The following is a 26,151-nucleotide window of genomic DNA, read 5'->3' as shown; positions in this document are numbered from 1 at the left end:
AGAGTCAACGAAATTGAGCCCCAGCCTTGTTCCTCCTACAGTCTTCCTGTTTCAGTCAGTTCAGTTCAGTTCAGTCGCTCAGTCGTGTCCAACTCTTTGTGATCCCATGAATCACAGCACGCCAGGCCTCCCTGTCTGTCACCAACTCCCGGAGTTCATCCAAACTCATGTCCAGTGAGTTGGTGATGCCATCCAGCCATCTCATCCTGTCATCCCCTTCTCCTCCTGCCCCCAATCCCTCCCAGCATCAGAGTCTTTTCCAGTGAGTCAACTCTTCGCATGAGGTGGCCAAAGTATTGGAGTTTCAGCTTCAGCATCAGTCCTTCCAATGAACACCCAGAACTGATCTCCTTCAGAATGGACTGGTTGCATCTCCTTGCAGTCCAAGGGACTCTCAAGAGTCTTCTCCAACACCACAGTTCAAAAGTATCAATTCTTTGGCGCTCAGCTTTCTTCACAATCCAACTTTCACATCCATACACAACTACTGGAAAAACCATAGCCTTGACTAGACGGACCTTTGTTGGCAAAGTAATGTCTCTGCTTTTGAATACGCTGTCTAGGTTGGTCATAACTTTTCTTCCAAGGAGTAAGCGTCTTTTAATTTCATGGCTGCAATCACCATCTGCAGTGATTTTGGAGCCCCAAAAATAAAGTCTGACACTGTTTCCACTGTTTCCCCATCAATTTCCCATGAAGTGATGGGACCGGATGCCATGATCTTCGTTTTCTGAATGTTGAGCTTTAAGCCAACTTTTTCACTCTCCTCTTTCACTTTCATCAAGAGGCTTTTGAGTTCCTCTTCACTTTCTGCCATAAGGGTGGTGTCATCTGCATACCTGAGGTTATTGGTATTTCTCCCAGCAATCTTGATTCCAGCTTGTGCTTCTTGCAGCCCAGCGTTTCTCATGACGTACTCTGCATAGAAGTTAAATAAGCAGGGTGACAATATACAGCCTTAACGTGCTCCTTTTCCTATTTGGAGCCAGTCTGTTGTTCCCTGCCCAGTTCTAGCTGCTGCTTCCTGACCTGCATGCAGGTTTCTCAGGAGGCAGGGCAGGGGGTCTGGAACTTCCTGTCTCAGTTAGTGGCAATTCCATTCTTCCAGGTGTTCACACCACAGATTGCGCTGCCATAACTCCTTTCTTCCTTTCACGTCCCCTCCACACCCCTGTTGGCGCATTTCAAAATAAACCCACGCCAAACTGCTGAGGGCCACCTCTATCGCTGCCACCCACCCATTCTTCACTTGGACCAAGGCAGGACCCTCTAAACTTGTCTCCTTGCTTCTACCTCACTCCTCTTTGCTTTTTCCACAAGGCACCCAGAGTGAGTCTGTTAAAAGACAGGATGAAATGTGTCCAATCCACTGCACAAAATCCTCCAATGGCCCCAACTCACTCTGAGTGAAAACGAACATCCTCACAGTGGTCTGCAAGGTTCCCACAACCTGCCCATCTCTCCCTTTACCCCCAACGCCTCTCTGACCTCATCCTCTTCATTCCTCCCCTTCAGCCACCTACTCTAATCACACTGGCCTCCTGGCAAGTCCACCCACCTGCCAAGGGTGCTCCATCCTTTGGGCTTTCGAGCTTGCTCTTCCCTCTGTCTGGACCACTGTGTCCCCATTTAGCCACCCCGCTCCTCTCACCTCCTTCAGATACTCACTCAACTGTTCCCTTCTCAGGAAGACTTCCTGAGCACTCTCTTCAAAATTGCAATGCCAAGACTTCCCTGGTGGTCCAGTGGCTAAGCCTCTGAGCTCCCAATGCAGCGGGCCCAGGTTCAATCCCTGGCCAGGGAACTAGATCCCATGCATCCCAACTGAGAGTTCAAATACCACAACTAAAGATCCCATGGGCTGCAACTAAAGATCCCAAGTGCCACAACTAAGACCTGGTACAGCTAATATTTATTACTTTATTAATAAATAAAATTTTAATGCCAGGCAACACTCCACATTCTGCCTCCCTCCTTTATTACAACATGGTGTGCACTTACTTGGTTAATTTGTTCATGTGCCTTTCACCACTAAAATGAAAGACCCACAAAGGCAGGGGGTTTTGCCTTCATTGTGTAACATAGTCCTGGTGCTCAGAATAGCACTGTGCACTATAATTTTTAATTTTTCAGGAAGCATTTTAAAAATAAAGACAGAGGAAATTTCAATCCTATTGTCTTTAACCCAATAAACTTTAAATACCATCATTTGTAGCACATATTCATATTATATTTACATTATCATGTATTATAATATTTTAAAAAGTGAATTAAATATTTTGCCTTTTTTCTTCATACTAAGACTCCAAAAATCTAGTCTGTATTTTACATTCATAACCTAATTCCAGGGCTCAACACTGCAGAGTGACCACCATACTGGACAATGTGACTCTAAAACAATGCCTGGCACAGAGTGGGCACTTATAAATGTTCACTGAATGAAAAAATGTTTTCCCAGGAAGAGGCAGCTATGGTATAGCACAGGATTTTCTAAACTTCAGTTACACTCCATGTTCACAATTTTTGCTATACCCTGTACTAGCTTTCCCTTAAAATGTCATCCTTTATGCAGTTGGAAAAAATATTTTAAAATAAAACTTTATGTTGCTTCTATAAATGGAAAAGAATGTGCTCAAGGATAAAATGCCTGGGCCTGAGTCCCTACTCAGTCACTCACTACTTCCAGATTCTAAAGCAAGGACTTCACTAAGCCTGTTTCTTCTTCTGCAGAAAATGGACAATTCCAACCTTCACAGGATCACGGTAAAGATTAAACGAGATGCTGTCATAAATTCTTTGCAACTGGGAAAGTAGTCATTAAATGAAGGAGACTGAGAAGCCAACTCAAGCCTTATCTCATGCCCATCGTTTTCACATGTACCAATAACAGAACATGGCAAGCACATCTGACAAGAGAAGACCAAGGACTCAGGTTCAAATCTTGTCCTCCACTTACAGGTCTGTGACCTTTAGAAACTCATTTATTTACCAAACACTTACCAAGTGCCCACAACGTGCCAGAAACTAGGTTAGTAGTTAAATAAGTCAAATAAGATATGAACTCTACCCCTGAGGAATTTGCAGTCTAGCAGGGAGAAAGAGATCAATAGATAAGAAAAAGCAAAAAACTGTCAAAAAAAAAAATCAAGTCATCTCTCTCAGGTCTGTTTAGTCATTGTGAGATGGGAATAACACCTTCCCAACCTAATTCACAGGGCTGCCACAAAAATCAATTTTTAAATATTTGTCAAGTACTCCAAAAACTTGAACTCATTATTCATTACAAAAGTATTTTTTTTCCTACTTGTAATCCAAAACGACTCTGGCTTCTGTTAATGTCCAGTTTACACATTCACTCCAATAATACATCTGGGAAATTCATTCCACCTTTGCAAATGTTAGTAAATACAAAGAAAAAGAGGACGAACAGCTTTAGCACAGGTGTTTATTTTCAAAATCATGATCCAGGTCACAATTCAGTCTTGCTACCTAGTTACAGTCCTTGGAGATAAGCAGTCACATGGTAAAGCAAACTGAATAATTTAAACTGAAGAAAGAGGAAAACTCATAAAGTAGTGTAGGCAGACACTGTCCAAGGTTACAGCAGTATCTGTATTGGCGAGGGCATGCTGGGACTAGGTCCTGCTCAACACTGGAGGTTAAAAGCCATTTTAAGGCCAGAGCAAAATGCCCACACTCTGTTTTTAAGTCTAGAAGTTGATCTGATCTGAGCAAACCTCTAAGATAGATGATCTGAAGGACTAGGTTCCCAAGAAGTAGAAACTCTACCCAAGCAGGACTGAGTGTGACCAAAGCAAGATGGTCAAGATTCTGTGATCCCTCCTGAAGTTTAAAACACTGAATGGGAACAAAATCAAAGTCTGGAGTACCAATCATTTCCAAAGAGGAAGAAAGGAAAAGACTCTCAGGTGAGGCTCACGCTGCATCTTCTTGCTAGCTAATTTCTCCTTTTTTCCCCACCACGTCACTCGCCCATTCTCAGGCGACCCACTGCAACTCAATCCCCCAAGTCGCCCCTTCCCCCTGCCCCGCTTCCTCCACAAAGGTCACTCCTCTTCATGCCTGGCACCTATGATGCTTTCCCTTTCCGGAACGACTTGCTGGCCGCCGCACTCAGGACGGCCTTCGCGCCCACCTCGGAGCAGCCCCCGCGCTCGGCCAGCGGCGCGCCCACCCCGCTCGGGCGGGAGTCGGGACACCCCTCCTCGGAGGCCGGAACCGCCGCGCCAGGCCCCTCCCACAGGAAGCCGCCGCCCCCCGGCGCCGGGGCCGCGCCTCCCCCGGCCCACCCCGCGCCGCCCGCCGCCCCCGGACTTCTCCGAGCCCCCACCCGCCCGCTGCGTCCCCAGTGCCCCCGCTGGCTACCTGCAGCGGCCACAGAAGCGGCGCCCAACTCCTCTCCCACTTCCGCTTTCCACAGACCGCACTCGGGCCAGGTCACGTGACCACGCGCGGTCAGCTGACCCGGAAGAGGCTGGCCGGGTCTCAGGTGTGGGCAACCTAGGCCAGGCCTGAGACCCTCTGGCCAGAAGGCCTTCTTGTCCTTTGTATGTTTAAAAAGTGGGAGGATTTTCCACTTGCTAGATGGTCTCCCAGCAAACAAATTGAAATCTCGCAGAGTGCCAGGCGCTTCGTTTACTCCTCCCATCAACGCTGAGGGCGTGTCTATCTTAGCCCCATTTTACAGGTGAGAGGAGGCGTTCAGTCTATTAAGTCAGCAGATATTTATTGAACTCCTTAGGGTTAACAGACAAGATAAAATACAGAACACCGACTTAAATTGTAATTTTAAACAGCCATTAATACGGAAGTGTGCCCCCAAATATTGTCTGGTACAGTACATATTTATAGTTTAAAAAAACTAGTTGATACTCATATGTAATCGGCATCCTATGTTTTAATTTGCTATATCTGACAACCCTAAGCCTACTATGTGCCAGGCACGTTTCTAGGCTCTAGAAACTCGAAAGTAGCTTTTGTGGAGCATCTGTTCTTGTGACATAAAACAAAGGTAGAAAAGCACTGAAACCTTTGCTGTTGTCCATAAGATGCCCCAGCACAGCAAACTAGCCCTATTTCGATAATATATAGATTAGGTAGAACTTTATGAATTGGAAAATAAAATATTTTAAGTCAGTATTCTTTACCGATGGTCAAGAATTTCAGCTTTGACAAGTTGAATAAAGGCTCAATTTTTCACTTTCAATCAGCATTAACTAAAATGAGTATGAATCAACTAATTAGCCTTAAGCACTGTGAACTAATTAGTCTTATTTTTAGGGCTTCCAGGTGGAGGGATCAGATATGCATACAAATTAAACTGGTTGAGCATTTAGTCTCTACTTTTCCCATCCCAAATCCATCCAGGAGATGGCCTTTAAAGGAGCTACAGTCCTCTGTTAACACCTTAATTCTTACAGTAATCCCATCTATAAAACTATTAAAATTTCCCTAGTAACAGTCTTTAGATGGGAGCGGTACTAATTCTATTCTAGGGGAAGGCCTCTTTGATTTGGTGGCATTTGAGTAGGTGTTCACCAAAAGAAAAAAAGGGATTAGCCAAGGCAGTCTCTCACTGTGAGTTAAAGGAGTAAAAGCTTGATATATATCCTGAATAATGGCAGCCCACTCCGGAACTCTTGCCTGGAAAAATCCCATGGATGGAGGAGCCTGGTAGGGTCGCAAAGAGTCCGACAGGACTGAAAGACTTTTCTTGCGCTTCACTTTTCTTTCATAAATTCTCTACATGGTCCCTTCCACCCCTCCCCTTTGTTTATCTCATCTCCAACTGCAGTTTCACTCAGTACCTTGCTTCAGCCACTCTAGCCTGAGGGTCTGTGGACTTGGCTTTTCCCTCTTCCTGGAAAGCTCTTTTCCTGGGTAGTCAATTGGCTCACCCCCTCATCTCTTTCATATGTTTGCTTAACTGTCCCTTGCAGTGAAGCCTTTCCTGGTCACACTAGTTTAAATCGCAACTCATCTCTTCCTTTCCCCTCCTACCAGTACCTTCCTGCTTTGTTTTTTCTCTCCGTAATTCCTCAACTTAGCACTATCTGCCTTTCACATGAAGGTGTATATGTATAATCTGTTACGTTACCCCCTACAAAAAAATTATGAAGACAGGAGCTATAACCCAGCTTCCAAAGCAGTACCTGGCCAATAGGAGGCCTCTTTAAATAATCCGTTGAATGAACAGGCTACATCAACTTTTACTGAGCACTGAACTGGCTTCTATAGGTCCTGCAATACAGGAGATATTTTAAGACACATAAAAAATCTGAACTATGTCATCATGAAAGCACCCCAAAAAAACTAAAAAGAAGTTGAAATGTTCATTTAAGGAAAAAGGCCCCTAAAACAGTCCCTGACTTCTAATCTACTTAAAGAAGACAACCAAGTAACTGCAATGCAAAGCAGAAGTAATAACTGCTCATTGAGGGCTAGATTTGAAATGTCTTAAGTATGGTGGGAAATAAGGGTCCAAATCTGTCCTTGGAGAAAACTCTGATTTGGGTAATCAGGACAAGTTTACAGAGGGAACAACAGAGTGGCTTCTTGGAGACTAAGTAAGTGGGGGTTGGCAAGAAGAATTTTCAGGCAGAAGAGAAAACAAGGTCAAAGGCAGAGATAAGAAAGTCCGGGACACTCCCAGGAAAGTCCAGAGGAATTCTAGATATACTTACTGAATTCAAGTCGCGTTTCTTCTGCATCAAGTTTTTCTCTTCCCTACCCAACTGTTAAGTGTAAAGTTTTATATCCTGTAAATTTTCTTGGAAGTGAAGTCAGATCTTCACTGGCACACAATCAAGACCTTTTCTCTTTCATAAAGGGTCTCACATGTTGAAGTTGTCATTATCTCCAAATGAGTTATACATGGGTCCTTCTACATATGTTTGCTGCTGCTGCTGCTGCTAAGTCACTTCAGTCGTGTCCGACTCTGTGCAACCCCATAGACAGCAGCCCAGCAGGCTCTGGTGTCCCTGGGATTCTCCAGGTAAGAACACTGGAGTGGGTTGCTATGCCTTTCTACAGGGAATCTTCCACATTCAGGGATCCGAACTTGGGTCTCTTGCATTACAGGTAGATACTTTTAACCAGGGAAGCCCTGCTGCTGCTGCTGCTGCTGCTGCTGCTGCTGCTGCTGCTGCTGCTGCTGCTGCTGCTGCTGCTGCTAAGTCGCTTCAGTCCTGTCCGACTCTGTGCAACCCCATAGACGGCAGCCCACCAAGCTCTCCCGTCCCTGGGATTCTCCAGGTAATAACACTGGAGTGATTGCCATTTCCTTCTCCAATGGGTGAAAAGTGAACAGTGAAAGTGAAGTCGCTCAGTCGTGTCTGAATCCTAGTGACCCCATGGACTGCAGCCCACCAGGCTCCTCCCTCCTTGGGATTTTCAAGGGCCACTTAAAGTGTCTCTAAGGATCAATAGTGTTAAAGTCGCTTCAGTCGTGTCCGACTCTGTGCGACCCCATAGACGGCAGCCCACCAAGCTCTCCCGTCCCTGGGATTCTCCAGGTAAGAACACTGGAGTGGGTTGCCATTTCCTTCTCCAATGGGTGAAAGTGAAAAGTGAAAGTGAAGTCGCTCAGTCGTGTCCGACTCCTAGTGACCCCGACTCTTTGCAACCCCATGGATTACAGCCCACCAGGCTCCTCTGTCCACGAGATTTTTCAGGCAAGGATACTGGAATGGGTGGCCATTTCAGCATCTTCCCAACCCAGGGATTGAACCCGGGTCACCTGCACTGCAGGCAGATTCTTTACCGAGTGAGCTACGAGGGAAGCCCCTGAGGGGCCAATCAGTTCAGTTCAGTTCAGTTCAGTCGCTCAGTCGTGTCGGACTCTCAATAGTTGATACCAAAGCGCGTTTTCTCAGGCGACCACCCCCACGCCAGGTCCCTCCCAAGGCTTGACCCCGCCCACACCTCCCAGGCAAGCGGCCGGCCGTACTGCGCAGGCGCGCGGGTGACCCAGAGCCGGAAAATGCTGGCGCGCCCGCCAGGAGTCGCCGCTTAGTTGCAGCGTCTCTTCTCGGTTCCCAGAGGCCCGGATTGGTACGGAGCCGGGCGGAAGCTCCCCGCGCATGCGCGGTGTGGCCTCGTTGGGCCAACATGGCGCCAGTGGAGCACGTTGTAGCGGATGCTGGGGCGTTTCTGCTGGATGCGGCTCTGCAGGTACAGGGTGCTTCTGTGGGGAGGAGCGGGGTCTGGGTTGGCGGCCCCTGAAGGGGTTTGGGAAATCCGGAAGCACGTTGCGTGGTGCGGAATGGTGTGAGCTGGGCTGGTCCCCCCGCAGGACATCGGGAAGAACATCTACACCACCCGGAATGTGATCAACGAGATTCGGGACAAAGCCACGCGCAGGCGCCTCGCCGTGCTGCCCTACGAGCTGCGTTTCAAGGAGCCCTTCCCTGAATACGTGCGACTGGGTGAGTACCTCTGCCCGATGTTGGTGGTGAAGCTGGGCCCCAGGTTGCTGACTGAACCTGCTCTGGTGCTACTTGGAGCTTGGTTACTTGATCAGAGTTGGTTTAGAAACCCCACGGTCAAGGTCCTGGTGGGAGAGAGGCATCCAGGGTCATGAGTCAGCCAGGCCTTGCTGCTTACTAGCTATGTGCCCTTGCGTGTATCACCCAGACTAGGCGTCAGTTTCCTCATCTGTAAAATGGGATTAATAAAAGTACCTATCCGCGGGGTTGCTGGGAGCATTAAAAGAAGAATAATGTCACTCAGCACAGTGTCCAGCGTTTTGTAAATATTAAATTTGTTTGGACTAAAAATAGAAGTCCTGCCCTGGAAAGGACCTAGGTGGTTGAAGGTGTTTTAGGGATTTTAGGGTTTAAAGGCTGATACTGGAGATGATGCTACCTACACTACTTGTGACTTCTTTAGGTTTCTCTAACATACTAGCTTTATGATCTTTGACAAGTTACTTAATCTTTCTGAGGAAATACTAATAGTATTTACTTCACAAGATTGGGCTAAAGCAGTCCCACTCCTAGAGATATATGGAGACAAAGCTATAGTAATTCAGAAAGATACATGCACCCCTATATTCATAGCAGCACTATTTGCATTTGCCAAGACATGAAAACCACCCAAATGTCTATTGACAGATGAATAGATAAAGAAGATATGGTACTTATTACAATGAAATACTACTCAGCCATAAAAAAGAACAAAATAATGTCATTTGCAACAGCATGCATACAACTAGAGATTATCAAACTAAGAAAGACAAGTATCATATGATATTACATGTGAAATCTAAAATATGACACAAGTGACCTATCAGAAACAGAATCACAGGCATAGAGAACAGACTTCTGATTGTCAAGAGGGAGGGAGGTTGGGGTTATTAGCAGATGTAAGCTTTTATATATAGACTGGATAGACAACAAGGTTCTACTGTACAACACAGAGAACTGTATTCAATATCCTATAATAGACCATAATGGAAAAGAATATTTTTAAAAGGAATATATATGTATAAATGTATAACTGAATCACTTTTTTGTACAGAAGCAATTAACACAACATTGTGAATCAGCTGTATTTCAACTTAAAAATTTTTGTGAAGATTTGACTGAAGGATAAAATGAAAAGCTTTTAACATAGCACCTGGTACATAGTACCCAATAAATTTTAGCTGCTCTTAATTAATAGCTGCATTTTTAGTGAGCTGTATACTTATTGTTCCTGGTGCTAAAGTAGCAAACTAAGATCATGTCATCCAGTCCCATCACTTCATGGCAAATAAATGGGGAAACAGTGGCTGACTTTATTTTTTTGCACTCCAGAATCACTGCAGATGGTGAAATTAAAAGCCATGAAATTAAAAGATGCTTACTCCTTGGAAGGAAAGTTATGACCAACCTAGACAGCATATTCAAAAGCAGAGACAGACCTTTGTCAGCAAAGGTCTGTCTAGGCAAGACTGTGATTTTTCTAGTAGTCATGTATGGTTGTGAGAGTTGGACTATAAAGAAAGCTGAACTCAGAAGAATTGATGCTTTTGAACTGTGGCGTTGGAGAAAACTCTTGAGAGTCCCTTGGACTGCAAGGTGATCCAGCCAGTCCATCCTAAAGGAGATCAGTCCTGGGTGCTCATTGGAAGGACTGATGCTGAAGCTGAAACTCCAATACTTTGGCCACCTGCTGCAAAGAGTGGACTCATTTGAAAAGACCCTGATGCTGGGAAAGATTGAGGGCAGGAGGAGAAGGGGACGACAGAGGATGAGATGGTTGGATGGCATCACCGACTCAATGGACATGAGTTTGGGTAAACTCCGGGAGTTGGTGATGGACAGTGAGGCCTCGTGTGCTGTGGTTCATGGGGTCGCAAAGAGTTGGACACGACTGAGCAACTGAACTGAATGTAGCAGAGACATCTTTCTGTTAATGTGTCAAAATATTATTCTATATGCTTATTATTGATGTTTCAGGAGAAAAGAGCTGGAGATCACTTTGTGCTAAATAGGGATGTGGGTTTTCTTGTTGGGGTGGGTTTACATACAAAAATTGTTCAATATTTGTTACCCAGTATTTTTGTCTCATCATAGACAATAATTATTGGTTGAATCACCTTTCTATCCCACTTGAACTGTGTTGATCCATTCTATTAAAAAGGATTGTTAGGGCCTCCCGGAGCGCCCGGAAAGCTCGTGGACCAGCGTGGGGCCTTCCTTTCGGATCCACCATCTGCGGTGGAACCGCCGCCAAGATGCAGATTTTCGTGAAGACCCTGACGGGGAAGACCATCACTCTTGAGGTTGAGCCCTCGGATACAATAGAAAATGTAAAGGCCAAGATCCAGGATAAGGAAGGAATTCCTCCTGACCAGCAAAGACTGATCTTTGCTGGCAAGCAACTGGAAGATGGACGTACTTTGACTACAACATTCAAAAGGAGTCCACTCTTCATCTAGTGTTGAGACTTCGTGGTGGCGCTAAGAAAAGGAAGAAGTCTTACACCACTCCCAAGAAGAACAAGCATAAGAGAAAGAAGGTTAAATTGGCTTTTCTGAAATACTATAAGGTGGATGAGAATGGCAAAATCAGTCGCCTTCGCCGGGAGTGTCCCTCAGATGAATGTGGTGCTGGAGTTTTTATGGCCAGTCACTTCGACAGACATTATTGTGGCAAATGTTGTCTGACTTATTGTTTCAACAAACCAGAAGACAAGTAATTGTATATTGGTTAATAAACATATGAGCTAACATTTAAAAAAAAAAAAAGGATTGTTAGAATCAGAGAACTTTATTGCTGAGGGAGAAGAGACTTTCTATTCTAATACCAAAGCCTAGAAAAGGAACACTTAATATTTGCAAATATTATGCTAACTTTCAATGATTTTCTATTAACTTTTTTCTGTCCCTTCATCAGGGACAGAAAAATTAATAAGGACATTACAGTAAACCTAACTGGCATAAATCTTGAGAGATATAAATGTCTCAGTTCAGAGTAGAAAAAGATTAGGAGATGAATGAGTGAGGTGTTTGGGGGGGATACTGATCCAAAGTTCTTTTCATACTTTCATTAGTTATCCAGAGTCATATGGCTCTTTGCTTTTAACTGAAGTTTGGAATCTCTTATTTACAGTGACTGAGTTTTCAAAGAAAACTGGAGACTATCCTAGCCTTTCTGCTACAGATATCCAAGTACTGGCACTTACTTACCAGCTGGAAGCAGAATTTGTTGGGGTGTCTCACCTAAAACAAGAACCAGAAAAGGTAAATAAGAAGGATTGTTGATTTCATCCATTTTTACTTTTTTATTATGAGAACTATCAGATGTACAGAAGTAGAGGGAATAGTCTGATGGACCCGGTGTCCCCATCAGTCAGCCTCCATGGTTATCAACTCATGATCTTTCTGTTTTCATCTCTACCCACTGTAGCCGTGAGCATTTTGAATTCAGATATCTTATTTCACTGATAGATATTTCTTGGTGTGTCTTGAAAGAGATAAGGTATGTCCTCTTAAAAAATAACCACAAAACCAATATTATACCTACACAAAATTAATAGCAATTCCCTGGTATCATCAAATATCCAAATATGTGTTTGTTCACATTTCTTAATTATTGTATAAATTTTTTAATAGTTTATTTGTTTGAATCAGGATCCAGATAAGGTTCATCACAGTGTAGTTAGCAAATGTGTCTGTCTTGACCTATAAGTTGTTGGCGAGATTGATTAAATTTTAAAATGCTGAAAGAGGAACTTTCCTGGTGGTCCAGTGGCTAAGACACCAAGTTCCCAATGCAGGGGTCCCAGGTTCAATCCCTGGTTAGGGAACTAAATCCCACATGCTGCACCTAAGCAAGTTTGTATACTGTAACTAAAAGATCCTGCATGCTACAGCTAAGACCTAGCACAGCCAAATAAATATATATTTTTTAATTTTAAAATGCAGAAAGAGTAAAAATCAACTATATTCTCACTACTTTTGAAATAATAGAATTCTTTTCCAGAAACAAGCAAAAAAGAATACCAAGAAAGCTACCAAGTTTTTCAACTCTTACTAGCCTTCAGAATTCTGGGTTCCTGTTGTGCTTTTACGTATTCGCCCAGCTCGTTTAAGTTGAAGAGATTAATGGTTTTGTGCCTGGGCCGCACTGTTTCCAGGCCAGAGGATTTTGGAAGACAGAAAGTAATTTCAACTAGTGTTTACAAAGAATTACTTGATCTCCACTGTCTAAAGTCATCAAAACTAGTAGACTGTTTTGACCACTCCACTGTAGTGGACTGATGTTCCTGTTCTAGTTGGAACTGCCTTCACTTGTTCTCAACCAGGTTTAGAGTCCTCTAATCCAAAAAGTCTAAATGTGATGCCTAAAATACAGACTTCTATGTGCCACCTGAATGTTTTGGGGGGCTGGGAGTCAAGGGAATAGTTTTACATAAAGGCTGACTTCGTGGCTGAGCCGGGTTTCTGTTTTGGCGTCTGTCAACTTAAGATTCCTAAAGACCACCCTTTCCTGCAGTCTTTTGGGCAGGAGTTGACTTGTTTTGTATCAGAAGCTTTAAAACTCCTGTCTCTTGACCCAGCAATTCCACTTATAGGCATTTATCCTAAGGATGTAACCAAAGATACTTCCAAGTTGTATACATAATGATGTTCATTAAAGCTTTGTGTCTAGGGCCAAAAAAGAAATGTCCTAAAATGGTTATTTGGTGGTAGTGGACTCCCTGAATAATTCTTCGTATATATTTTTATGTTTCTCACTTTTTAAAAACATTGAATAAATCTTTTTTATTTCAATAACCAGGGGGAGGTATTTTGTTTTCTGTTTTGGTTTTTTTTTTTTTAATTACTCTTCCATGTTGAATTTTCAGCCTGTATTTCTTTGCTTAGTGCTGTCTCTTGTTTCTTTTTTCTTTTTAAAGGTTAAAGTGAGTTCATCGATTCAGCACCCGGAAACACCCCTGCACGTTTCTGGTTTCCATCTGCCCTCAAAGGTAATTTCTGAGACAGGCCAGGCTCTTCATGCTTTTTTCTGCTCCATGTCAGATCTCCACAAATTCCAGGGAACCAAATTTATCCTGAGAGATGCTGCAATATGTCCAGCCCTGCCTGATCTGACTTGTACATTGTATATCATTTCATCTATAACTCTCTCAGTTTTCAAGTTTTAAAATTACTTTTCTTTTCATCTCAGCCTAAACCCCCACGAGAAACAGAACACAGACACCCAGCCAGTGAGCCTGAGGACCTAGAGTTCAGTTCCTTCATGTTCTGGAGAAATCCTTTGCCTAACATTGATTGTGAACTGCAGGAGCTGCTGGTAAGGCCCTGCTTTATGATCTGATGACCACAGACTAGCATCTTCCAGCTGCGCCCATGGGCAGGGAGTTTGAATTCTATTAATGTTTCAGATGGACGGAGGTGAGGATGTCCCAAGCGAGGAGGAGGATGAAGAGAATGGACCTGACGAAAGACAGGACCAAGACAGTGATGACGATGGGGGCGGGTGGATAACCCCCAGCAACATCAAGCAGATCCAGCAGGAGATGAAGCAGTGTGCTGTCCCCAGGGACGTGCGGGTCGGCTGTGTGACCACAGACTTTGCCATGCAGGTGGGTGGAGTGGGTATCTGTTGGCCTGGGCTCAGTGTCACCTCTTACGGACAGTGCTCCCTCGGAGGTTGGGGATGGGATGTGCGGAACTGTTATATAATGCTTCTCTTCCTGGTTCTAGAAACTTGCCTATGCTCTTTGGTAATTTGCCGTTTTGCTTGGAGGTTGGGGAATCATAACATATTGACAAAATGTACGTATAGTACATTACATTTCTAATGTCTAACATTCACAATCTGTTGCTGCTTTTCTTTCAGTGTGTGTGGTGTTCTGTGCTGTGTTCAGTATTTCGAGACGATAGAGGTTTCCAATCCAGAAATGAATAATTTCGCTCTGACACAATGAATGTCTCCGTTAAGAGAGATTGCTTTAAAAAAAGAGAGATTACTCATGGGAGGTCTTGGCTAATTAATGCTCACAGTCAGTGGCACTTGACATTAGAAGAATCTGGGTCCTTGTCCTAGTTTACCTGTCTTGAGAGGCATCCTGTGCTTGCTTTTCGTGAGCAGAAGCCCTTCATGAGCCAGACCAGGGTTTGTGAAGTTCTCTTAACTGTGATTATGCAGATGTTAAAGACAGCGTCGGTTTTGCTCTGAGATCGGTTCCCCATTAATGTGTTGGTTGCAGAACGTCCTGCTGCAGATGGGGCTGCACGTGCTGGCCGTGAACGGCATGCTGATCCGCGAGGCCCGGAGCTACATCCTGCGCTGCCATGGCTGCTTCAGGTACGTAGCCGGCAGTGCGGGCGCCGGTGCCCCTCTGTCGAACACTCCTCTCTTCCTAAACCTTCTGGAGGCTTCTTGAAAGGGAGCCTTGCCTTCTGTGCAGGTGTTCCTTCCACCTCAGATTAGCCCCAGTGACGGGATGGTTTCTTGCACAGAATAATTATTTCCTAGCTCCTGTTGAGAGGGCTCTGTTCACTTGCACAGACATCAGGTCAGGGGCCTGGCTTCTCTGGCAGATGCACGCAGCTCTTGTCTCCTGCCTCTGGGAACTGAGGGAGAATTCCTCAAGCACAGACACTAGGGCTCCTGCTTGGTCCTTGAGAGCAGCAGCTTCTCTTGTTCAGAGTCCACCATTGGGGCTTGAGAGGGGAGGAGAGAGGCAAGGCCTGGGGGTCAGCCTCAGCCCCCACACCCATTCAACCATAGCAGCTTCAATAGTGCTTCCTGTATGATTCGTTAATAAATTCTCAGCATCTCCAGAGCCACCTCCTGGCATCATGCCCAGTGACATGACATTTGGGGCCAAGGTATTCAGTAATAGTTGTAATAATGTAATAGCGTGCCCCTGGAGAAGGAGGGGTGGTGGCAGGAGCGCTGACTCTGGAGCCATATTCCTTGGGCATATGCCTGCTACTTACTGGCTCTGTGACCTTGAGCAGCTGGCTACCTTGCCTAGCCGCCACTTCCCCACCTATGAAATGCAGGTGTACCCACCTCATAGGGTTGTTTCCAGGGTACACTTGTAGCATAATGCCTGACAGAATTCGGTGAAGCGGTCACAATCACTGCAACAACATTCTGCGAGGTTTTCTTCCTTACTACCTGGGTCATTTTTCCCTGGAACTGTGGGGCAGCAATGTGCGTGTGTCAGCCACGCGATACAGCCAGGCAGCCCTGGTCCAGGGTGGCAGTGCAGTTCAGCCTGTCCCCTTCCACTTCTCATGCCGCTGCCTCCTCCTCCAAGGCCAGAGACTCGCTGTGTGCCCCAGGGACTGGGTTTGCTGCCTGAGGCTCCAGTGCAGTGAGGCTCCTTTGTGTCTGTAGGACAACATCTGACATGAGCCGAGTGTTCTGTGCACACTGTGGGAACAAGACGCTGAAGAAGGTGTCCGTGACCGTCAGCGATGACGGGACCCTGCACATGCACTTCTCCCGCAACCCGAAGGTGCTAAATCCTCGCGGCCTGAGGGTGAGTGGCACGGCTTCCCCTACCCTGACGGCAGAGCCCAGGGTTGCGGAAGCTAGACCTCTTAGCATGGGGAGCAAAATGATCAGACGGAAGAACACACCTCATGATTTTTACAAGATAGTTCGTGAAAGCCTGTGATTCAGATGGGGAAGGCTCACGATTCAGCCTCCCCATGAGCTTTTTGAGGAGTTTGCAGTCTAAGAAGAAATCACCAGTAATTCCACACAATAAATTACATGTGGGGTCACAGAGAGATTGTTTGTAGGGCGGTGGAGGTTGGATGTGTGCAGGAGTTTGGGGATGGGCAGAATTTCCAGAATCTCCAAGAACCACAAGGGAAGGGGGTAAAGTGCTCTGCGCAAGAGTTCTGGCTGGACACACAGCCGAATGGATTTGTCTTGAGGAATCAGGAGAGAAGCGTTGAGAGACCAATGGGTATGCCTGTGGCCGGCCCAGCACTGAGTTCTCTAGGCAGATGCCACTAATGTGAGAAGTGTTATTCATTTTTAAACTTTCTATTCTGAAATAATTTTATTTCTTTTCCCCTAAAAACCATCTGAGAGTAAACGCTACTTGATGCCCGTTGGCCCCTAGATACTTTGGTGTGTATTTCCTGAAACAAGGACTTTGTCTTTCATGCCCACTGAACAATTACTAAAACCAAGACGTTAACATCACTTCAGGACTACTATCCTGGCTTCCCAGATGGTGCAGTGGTAAAGAATCTGTCTGCAGATGTTAAGAGATGCAGGTTCGATCCCTGGATTGGGAATATGCCCTGGAGTAGGAAGTGGCAACCCACTCCAGTATTCTTGCCTGGAGAATCCCACGGACAGAGGAGCCTGGTGGACTACAGTCCATGGGGTCGCAAAGAGTCGGATACAACTCAGCGACTTAGCATGCGGTTCTACTGTCTATGGGTCGTATTCAAACTTTGACACAGATTTCCTTTACAGCAAAAGAAGAAAAGGGTTAGGATCGCACATTGTATTTGTCATGTCCCTTTAAAACTGAAGTAGTTTGTCAAGTCTGTTGTCTTTCACACCTTGACCTTTTTTAATGGTTTTAAGCAGTTCCTTAACATCCCTTACCTTGGGTTCGTCTGGTGTTCCCCCCTGCTTAGATTCAGGCTGTGCAGTGTTGGCAGGAACACCCAGAAGTGATGCTGGATCTTCCCGGTGCATCCTGTCGGGGTAAATGATAACTGGTTGTCTGGTTTACTGCTGGTAATAACTTTGATCACTTAGTTAAGGCAGTTTCTTATTTAATATCAATATCATTAACAAAAACCAAGATGATCCAATTTCCCATAAGGTTATTCTTTGTAATTAATAAGTAACTTAGAGAAAGATAGTTGGAAGCCTGCAGTCTTTCTGTCTTTATCTGAGAGTATGTAGTCAGCATACGGCTTTGGGTTTTGCATCTGTGAGGTGAGGGGAGGCTCAAGTGGGAAGGTGTGTGTCAGGGGCTTAGTGCACAGCAGGCAGTGGTGATAGACTCCACGGGGGCTGTCGGCCCGTGTGCAGAGTCGTCAAGTGAGCTTTACGTTAGCAGGATCTGGTGTGCATGAATATGAATCCCGGTCCTTCTAATGGCCTTTCCCCTTCTTGTTTCCAGTACTCTCTCCCCACTCCCAAAGGGGGCAAGTACGCCATCAACCCCCACCTGACCGAGGATCAGCGCTTCCCTCAGCTGCGACTCTCCCGAAAGGCCAGGCAGAAAACCGACGTGTTTGCCCCTGACTACATAGCTGGGCTGTCTCCCTTTGCAGAGAATGACATCTCCAGCCGCTCAGCCACCCTGCAGGTCCGAGACAGCACCCTGGGAGCCGGGAGGCGACGGTTAAATCCCAATGCTTCCAGGAAGAAGTTTGTGAAGAAAAGGTGAAGCATGAGCCCCACAGGCACAGCTGGACGGCTGCCCAGGAGACCCAGCCTCAGGTCCCCACTGTGCCAGCCCCACACCCCCCGGACGCAGAAGGGGCCCGACCTCCGCAGCGCTGCCCTGCGACTTGCTGGGGTCCCTCGGCTTGGGTTTGTGGTGGCGCCTGGCTAACACCTGACCTGTGCACATCCAGAGAACCGGGATTCCTGCCGTGTTGAGGGAGTTTGACGAAAACAGAGCAAATGGTGCCTAGAGCAGATCTTCAGCCTTTAAAGACAGGAACTTCTAAGTGGTAATATTTTCCTAATAAATGTGATTATAAGCTTCTGTGCATTTTCTTTTGTTTTAGAGAAACACTGAAGGTGTGCACTCCAGGATCAAGCATTTAGGTTTTCTTTTTGCCAGAAACTATACTAGGTACTAATTTTATTTTATTTTTTTTAACTTTAGCTCTTAATTTTAACTCATTTTGAAAACATTTCAGTCATCCAGGAAAATACCTAGACTCTCCCATTGTTAACATTTTTTATTTGCTTTTCCCTTTCTTCACACACAGAGTGTCTCCTAGGACAATAATGTTCTTTTACATAACCACAGCACAGTGATCAAATTCAGGAAATTAACATGATATGTTACTATTACCTAATACATAACACTTCAGATTTTACCAACTTGCCCCAGTACTGTCCTTCATAACATTTTCCCCCAGATCTGAACAATCTCTCCGCCTTTGTCGTTTGTGAAGTTGACCTTTTTAATAGTATAAGCCAGGTTTTCAACATGCCCCTCCATTTGGGCTTGACAAGATGTTTCCTTGTAATTAGATGGAGGTGATCCACATGGTTCAAGAAAGCTACATACGTGATCGTTGGTTCTCAGTGCCAGTGCCTCACCCTAAATGGTGGTTAACAGATTACTTGGTAAATAAACCTGCTGAGTAGAAGATTTCATAAGTTCTTTAACAGTATATTCACAGAGTGCTAGCTTCAAAAGTTCCTTACATCAAGTTTTTTCCTGTATGGTTATCTATTTGCTGCTGCTAAGTCACTTCAGTCATGTCTGACTCTGCAACCCCATAGACAGCAGCCCACCAGGCTCCCCCGTCCCTGGGATTCTCCAGGCAAGAACACTGGAGTGGGTTGCCATCTCCTTCTCCAATGCATGAAAGTGAAAAGTGAAAGTGAAGTCACTCAGTCCTGTCCGGCTCCTAGCGACCCCATGGACTACAGTGCACCAGGCTCCTCCGTCCATGGGGTTTTCCAGGCAAGAGTACTGGAGTGGGTTGCCATTGCCTTCTATTTAGTATAAAGCTAATTGGGGGGAGCTTAAATTCAGTTTAAGATATTTCCTGTCCTATGTATTTTTTAAATGTGAAAACTCAGTCCCAAAAGTAAAAACTATATAAACTATATGAGACAGGTGTGTGTAGAACTGGATGGCCTTTCCCTCTCATCCCCATTTCCTCTTTTTCCCTAGCTAATCCATTTCGTTTCTGACTTATCCTTGTATTTTCTTTTGTAAAAAAGTGTGTGGGTATGTGTTACATTTTGGAAGACACAAGGCAGTATTTTGTCCACTGCTCGTGTGCACACAGAACAGTACCTGGAACATGGTGGGTGCCCAGTAAATACTTGTTGCATATATTTGGCATTTAATACTCACTTTGTAAAAACTGATATATATATATATAACCAAACTCACCACCTGCTACTCAAAGTGTCTTGACTAGCTGGCCATGCATCACAACTTTCTACTGACTGATTTAAGAGTTTCAGTTGTTGAAGACAGAGCCAGAATACTAGCTTGGTTGTGGAGGCCCTTTCGGGTTGTCTTTATACAGTTTCACTCCTGGCCAACAGGAAGTAAAAGGGTTCATATTTACCCTCTCACCTGAAACAACTTAAAAAAGAGCTAAAACACAGGAAATCACAGTATTCAGCATCTGAAGGTCAAGCAGGTGATCCCCAGGAGAGGAGGAGACAGGTGAGCTCCACAATTGCACTGGTTTGGTACCTAGAGAGAATTTCCAGAAGGAAGAGGTGGAGCAACAGTGCCGGGAGTCCAGGAGGGCCCGAACAAAGAAAAGGCGCGACCATCACAGCACTCGAGTGCACGCGAGCATTCCAGGTCTGCAGAGGGGCCCCTGTGCATCCTCAGCGAAGTACTGATGAGCACTTAAACGTGAGGAGTTTCCTGAGGCTGAGGAAGGAAATACCCCTCCCCACCAAAACGAGATAATCCTCAAAGCTCACCCAAAGCCAGGGACACTTCATACTCTTGCTATACAGAGTGGAAAACTTTCTAATTCACAGGCATCAGGCAGGTACTCCAGATCAGAAAACAATTACTTCCAAACTAAGGGCTGCTCTGGTCTCACCCGACGAAGCCAACCTTGCAAGAATCCTACTCCTAGTTTGATGCCAGAACCAGCCTTGTGGCCCCACCCAATCCCACTGGAACAAGAAACAATCCCTGGGACTTCCCTGCTGGTCTCGTGCACCTGCCAATGCACAGGACATGGGTTTCATCCCTGGTTCAGGAACTAAGATCCCACAAGCTTTGTGGCAACTGAAACTCCGTCTCTCATCTAGAGAGCCCATGCACCCCAACCACCGAGCCTGCCTGCTGCGACTAAGACCGGAGGTGGCCAAAAAAAAATTTTTTTTTAAGAGAAAGTTCAGTGTTCTCACATTTTCAAAACACTCTCCCAAGGAAGCAGTATCATCCTAAATCATAGCCAAGCAACAACAGTCTGGGGGATCTAGAAGAATACTCCATATACATTATTAGCAATGACCCCAGTTTGATCCCTGAGTCAGGCAGATGCCTTGGAGAAGGAAATAGCAACCAACTCCAGTATTTTTGCCTGGGAAATCCCATGGACAGAAGAATCTGGCAGGCTATAGTCCATGTGATCACAAGAGTCGGACACAACTGAGCAACTAAACCTACCTATCTACCCCAGTATTTATGGACAGGAAGAAATCTGGAGTGGAAACATTCACCATGTCCACATCACTGTGTTTTTGTGTTCATGTATTTGGAGGTAAATTCTTACAAATGAAACCTTTTGTGTAAGTAAGACAATGATGAAACTGTAGTTCTGTGAAGCACAGTGACACTGTGCATGTTTACTAACAGCTGCTTTTCCCTCTTCAGACACTGGGTGTTCTCTTTCTACACTGTTCACGAAGCTCAGTGCCTGGATCTAGAATGATATTCAACAAATGCTTGTGGAGCTGAATGCATGACTCAGACCACTTTGGAGAACATAATTCAAGAGGCAAGAAATACTTTTTCCAAACTTTTCTTTTAGTTTGTTCATGGAAATAACAAATGAGTTCCCCATCCTGAAGGTTATTTGTGCAAAATCTAAGAGTTACTAGTGATGTGAAAAGGATCAAGCATTGAAAATGGGTCCTCAGGACATCCCTGGCAGGCCAGTGGCTAAGACTGCACTCTCGGTGCAGGGGGCCCAGGTTCAAACCCTGGTCAGGGAACTAGCTCCCAGATGCCTCAACTAAGAGCTTGCGTGCCACAACTAAAGATCTCACATGCTGCAAGGAAGATTAAAGATTTCATTTGCCACAACTAAGAGCCAGCACAGCAAAATGAATAAACAATTTTTTTTAAAGGAAACGGGTCCCTTCTATACTTCTCTGATCTGAGATCAAAACTCAATTTGCTACATCAGATAAAATCTCTTCATAACACATGTATGCCGTTTGAAGAGAAATTTCACTTTAATCAGGGAAGGTCTAAGTCCAACAGAGGATGACCTACTTCACACAATATGTAACAGGACAAAATTCCAGCAAGACACACAGGAACACAGGGAGTCCAACACAGCAGTGTGTGTCCTGTGCAGCAGTGATTGTGACTGTGAGACAGGAAGGCAAAATGGGATGGGGCTCAAAGTAGAAGAACCATCTCTCTCCTAATACCAAGGACCTGTTCCCTCCACGGATACTTGGCTGGTAGCCATGGGAACCATTGAGGACAGGAGATGCCTGGGTCCCCAGACGGGCCCAAACATGGCTCTGAGCTACTGTTCTAAGTCCATCACCTGCAGCTGGGAAAAACCAAGGGGGCTTTGGGGACTTCTGGATGCAGGGACTTGGCAGGTGACTAATGAGGCTGTTTGTGTTCTTTCGTCGAGAGGAGGATGGGGGACCCTTGAGGGTTCTGCCCCTGCTTCTTATTTCTAGATAACAAAGACGGTCAACAAAGCTTCTTACAGCTCCATGGTGCTGGCATGCTCCCTGGGGATGCAGGGAAGGCCCTGAGGACATTGTTTTCAGTTGATACACAATGCCCAGTACATACCTACACCTGGGACAGAGGCCTGCTTGGAGAAGATCATGGGAATTGTACAATCTTAAACTGACAGCAAATTAAAGCTAGAGAGACCTTGAAGACAATGCAGTCCCAACCTGTATTTTTACAGATAAGGCAAACAGGGCTCAGAGAGACAAGAATTAGCAGCTGACCTGGAGCTAGACTCAAGAATTTCGACCCTAGCTCTGATAACAAGGAGATAGGAGCTGGCTCTGGAGACCAAAAGCCTGAGCTCCGATTCTGAACGACACCACTGACAAGCTGTAGAGCTGTGGACAAGCCGGTGAGCACTGGGTGCCTGTTTCCTCATCTGTAAAATGGAGGATTTATTCCTGACCTCACGGTTTGGGAGTTTCTCAAATGTTAAAAATAGAGTTATTAGCCATTCTACCAGAGAAGGCAATGGCACCCTACTCCAGTACTCTTGCCTAGAAAATCCCATGGAGGGAGGAGCCTGGTAGGCTGCAGTCCATGGGGTCGCTGAGGGTTGGACACGACTGAACGACTGAGCAACTTCACTTTTCACTTTCATGCATTGGAGAAGGAAATGGCAACCCACTCCAGTGTTCTTGCCTGGAGAATCCAAGGGACGGGGGAGCCTGGTGGGCTGCCATCTATGGGGTCGCAGAGTCGGACACGACTGAAATGACTTAGCAGCAGTAGCAGCAGCAGCAATTCTACACCTATTTATATATACTTGCCCAAGAGAAATAAGCATATGTCCACACAAAGACTTGTGTACAAATGTTTATAGCAGCATTACTCATAACAGCCAGACGTGGAAACAACACAAATGTCCTTCAACTGAATGAATAAATAAACGAATGAATAAACAATGTTAATGAATGAACAGACGAAATGTGTTTTATCCACACAATGGAGTCTTATACAGTCATACAAAGGAAGGAAGTACTGACATGGATGCGTAACAGAGAAAACAAACCTGACTCCATACTGAATCTATCTCTTTAGCTCTAATCTTTATGCTCTGTTGCCTGTGCTTAGTCATGCTGTCTCTGTACCTTTATAAATGAATATTGCCTATAGCCTGACATTTATAGGACAGCCCATTCTCAAGGCTCTGACCTTTAACACTTTTCCATTCATATAAAAAGAAAAAAAAATCAGAAAATAAAAATTGTCTTATTGGATGTTTATAGGAACACTGTGACCAGACCTCTGTGGCCAGCTGCAAGAGCAAAGGATTCCAGCACCAAAATGTTTGCCATAATGAGCCACATCCCCTTCTCCTCTTAGTATAAAAGAAGCCTGAATTCTAACCAGGGTAAGACTGTTCTTTGGGACAGTATTCCACCGTCTTCTGGGTCTGCTGGCTTTCTGAATGAAATCACTTTTCCTTGCCTCAACAACTTGTCTCTCAATGTATTGACCTGTTGTGCAGCGAGCAGTACGAACTTGGACTCAATAGCAGATGAACCTTGAAAACATTATGCTAAGTGAAAGAAGCCATTCTCAAAAGACCATATAATGTATGATATCATTTATAAGATGCCTGGAATGGCAATCAGAAAGTAGATAACTGGTTGCCTAGGACCAAAGGTCAGGGACAGCCAGGGAAATGGGAGAGTGATTGCTGCTGTGTACAAGGCTTCTGTTGAAGGTGATAAAATGTTTTAAAGTGAGATTAATGTCCTCACAGCAAAACTCTAAAAATATGCTAATAGCCATTGTATTAGCCACTTTAAATTGGCACATTTTATGGCTCATGTATCTTAATAAAGCTGTTAAAAAATGAGTTATAATAACACTTCTCTCAAAGGGTTTTATGGGGAATTAACATGAGCTACACATATATAACTATATCTAGAACAGTCCTTGATGCATAGTAAGTCTTCAGTGATTCCATGATCATTATTTCCTACTCTACAGGGATGGAGGAATGAAATCTGTTGACTTTTCTTCCATGAAGTATAATGAAATTAGAAGAATTGTCCACTGATAAGCCTGGCATGGTATATTTTGATCATTTAGAAAAGCACAAATTAATACAATATGGTTTTCATAGTAATATATAAATGTACATATTACATTTCATAGTAATATACAGAATAAGGGCATATGAGGGGGTTACCCCTATAATGTTCATTTTGGTAAAATTTCAGAACACTGGGAGTAAAAAGATCTCAGGTGCTTACAGAGAAAAATGTAAGTGATCTACATCCAAACAATCAGGAAGCAAATTGTATCAGATTTTCCATGACAACCATAGACTTCTACACACAACCAAATGGTCTGATGTCTAATGGTCAGATATGCGATATATCAAAAAAGTTACCTTTCATTTATCCTTTCTGGGGAAACTACTGGAGAAAGTAATCCAGAGTGGGGTGGGGAAGAGTAAACAAAAGAGAAACAGTTGGGATCTAACATAAGACAGAGGTAAAAAGAATCCCAGAAGACAGCTGTGCAGCAAAGCTCAGAGAGTGATCAGCCCAGCGTGGAAGACAGGACATCCAGCATGCCTTTCTCCAAAAACTAGAACTGACAAGAAATCTGATGAATTTCACCAAGTGAAAAAATAGCATTCATGGTATGTATGCTATTTGTTTTTTTACACATCAGATGGCATGGTTGGGAACCATGAGTGCTTGCAGTAGAGAAAAATCATGAAAAAAGAGAGGCAAATATTACTCCAGAAAGATATGAAGTTGTAGAAGAGAGGAAACGTAATCATAATTCATTGCTTGGTCTATTGTCATAATAGCATAAACGCTAAGTATTGATTCAGTCAGAGTTTTTGATATCACCATGTTGGAAAAATAGGGAGAAAAAGTGGAGTTGGTGGATACTGTCCAAGTACTCATCCTCATTTTTCATAATAGCAAGCCAATAAGTACTGTCTTAAAACAGGGGTCCACCACCCCAGACGAAGACTGCTCCCATCTGTGGTCTGTTAGGAGCCAGGCAGCAGAGCAGGTGGGAACCAGCAGGTGAGAGAGCGAAGCTTCATGTGCCTCTCCCCATCGCCAGCTTCTTCACTGAATCATCTCTGCCCCGGCCCGAGTCTATGGAATAATTGCCTTCCACGAAACCCATCTCTGCTGCCGTAAACATTGTGGACCACCATCTTAAAATGAAAAGTCACACACAAGACATTACTTTAAAACACAGCATACCACAAGGCATCAAGAATTTGGAAAAGGACGTACTTCCCAGGTGGTCCAGTGGCTAAAACTGTGTTCCCAGCAAGGCTATGGTTTTTCCAGTGGTCATGTATGGATGTGAGAGTTGGACTGAAGAAAGCTGAGCGCTGAAGAATTGATGCTTTTGAACTGTGGTTTTGGAGAAGACTCTGGAGAGTCCCTTGGACTGCAAGGAGATCCAATCAGTTCATCCCAAAGGAGATCAGTCCTGGGTGTTCATTGGCAGGACTGATGTTGAAGCTGAAACCCCAATACTTTGGCCACCTGATACGAAGAGCTGGCTCATTTGAAAAGACCCTGATGCTGGGAAAGATTGAGGGCAGGAGGAGAAGGGGACAACAGAGGATGAGATGGTTGGATGGCATCACTGACTCGATGGACCTGGGATTGGGTGGACTCCGGGAGTTGGTGATGGACAGGGAGGCCTGGCATGCTGCAGTTCATGGGGTCGCAAAGAGTCAGACACGACTGAGAGACTGAACTGACTAGACGGGCCCTCATGTTCCCCAGAAAACTCTTACTGAGTAGCAAACTCTTCATTAAACTCTCATACCCCTTAGCAGTTTTAATTCTTAAATATAAACAAATAATCTGTCATTTTTCATTCCTAGAAGAAATACTGTGAAACACTGTGTTTGAAGGTTCTGGTGGTTACACTCTGATAATGTGCTCTATTTCTTGGTTTATCAACTTTAGATAGTATCAATATAAGTCATGCAGTATTTTAACTTATTTTTATTTATTACTATTATTG

The 26,151-nt window shown here is 44.7% G+C and overlaps 2 protein-coding genes and 1 pseudogene across 8 annotated transcripts in view; 2 read left to right on the top strand and 1 right to left on the bottom strand.

Moving 5' to 3' along the window:
• Positions 1 to 7,923, bottom strand: part of WWP2 (WW domain containing E3 ubiquitin protein ligase 2) — a 146,127-nt gene extending 138,204 nt beyond the window's left edge. The window contains exon 1 of one of the 3 annotated variants that reach the window (XM_069550244.1): positions 6,705 to 7,923. In XM_069550244.1, coding sequence (XP_069406345.1) covers positions 6,705 to 6,731 — 27 coding nt within the window. In that variant the 5' untranslated portion in view covers positions 6,732 to 7,923. Of the gene's footprint in view, positions 1 to 839; positions 919 to 4,386; positions 4,671 to 6,704 lie in introns of those variants that run through there. The other 2 variants (XM_069550245.1, XM_069550246.1) reach the window with 2 other exon arrangements.
• Positions 3,570 to 18,222, top strand: NOB1 (NIN1 (RPN12) binding protein 1 homolog). Of its 5 annotated transcripts, XM_069550250.1 has the most exons (12): positions 4,483 to 4,708; positions 6,851 to 7,015; positions 7,102 to 7,275; positions 8,062 to 8,193; positions 8,315 to 8,447; positions 11,619 to 11,749; positions 13,408 to 13,479; positions 13,680 to 13,805; positions 13,897 to 14,097; positions 14,725 to 14,822; positions 15,867 to 16,011; positions 17,629 to 18,222. In XM_069550250.1, the coding sequence occupies exons 2-12, from the start codon at positions 6,884 to 6,886 to the stop codon at positions 17,896 to 17,898; spliced, it is 1,614 nt and encodes a 537-aa protein (XP_069406351.1). In that variant the 5' UTR covers positions 4,483 to 4,708; positions 6,851 to 6,883; the 3' UTR covers positions 17,899 to 18,222. The 5 variants fall into 5 exon arrangements, with proteins under 5 accessions (XP_069406348.1, XP_069406350.1, XP_069406351.1 ...); XM_069550247.1 differs by lacking the exons at positions 4,483 to 4,708; positions 6,851 to 7,015 and adding an exon at positions 3,570 to 3,929; XM_069550251.1 differs by lacking the exon at positions 6,851 to 7,015 and having other exon boundaries at positions 4,492 to 4,708.
• LOC138418664 (ubiquitin-ribosomal protein eS31 fusion protein-like) lies at positions 10,687 to 11,254 on the top strand (annotated as a pseudogene).
• Positions 18,223 to 26,151: the final 7,929 nt, after the last annotated feature.

This window comes from Ovis canadensis, chromosome 14, assembly GCF_042477335.2.
Source record: "Ovis canadensis isolate MfBH-ARS-UI-01 breed Bighorn chromosome 14, ARS-UI_OviCan_v2, whole genome shotgun sequence".
Taxonomy (NCBI): Eukaryota; Metazoa; Chordata; class Mammalia; order Artiodactyla; family Bovidae; genus Ovis; species Ovis canadensis.
Note: the sequence above shows the minus strand (reverse complement) of the source record. Positions and strands in the feature narration are given on the sequence as shown.

What these genes read in the sequence shown, in the direction of transcription:
- NOB1 (XM_069550250.1), top strand. Translation starts at nt 6,884, where the DNA reads ATGAGTTATACATGGGTCCTTCTACATATGTTTGCTGCTGCTGCTGCT. An exon ending in CCGTCCCTGGGATTCTCCAG is followed by an intron (nt 7,276 to 8,061) that starts GTAATAACACTG and finishes CTCGGTTCCCAG; the next exon opens with AGGCCCGGATTGGTACGGAG. An exon ending in TAAATCCTCGCGGCCTGAGG is followed by an intron (nt 16,012 to 17,628) that starts GTGAGTGGCACG and finishes TCTTGTTTCCAG; the next exon opens with TACTCTCTCCCCACTCCCAA.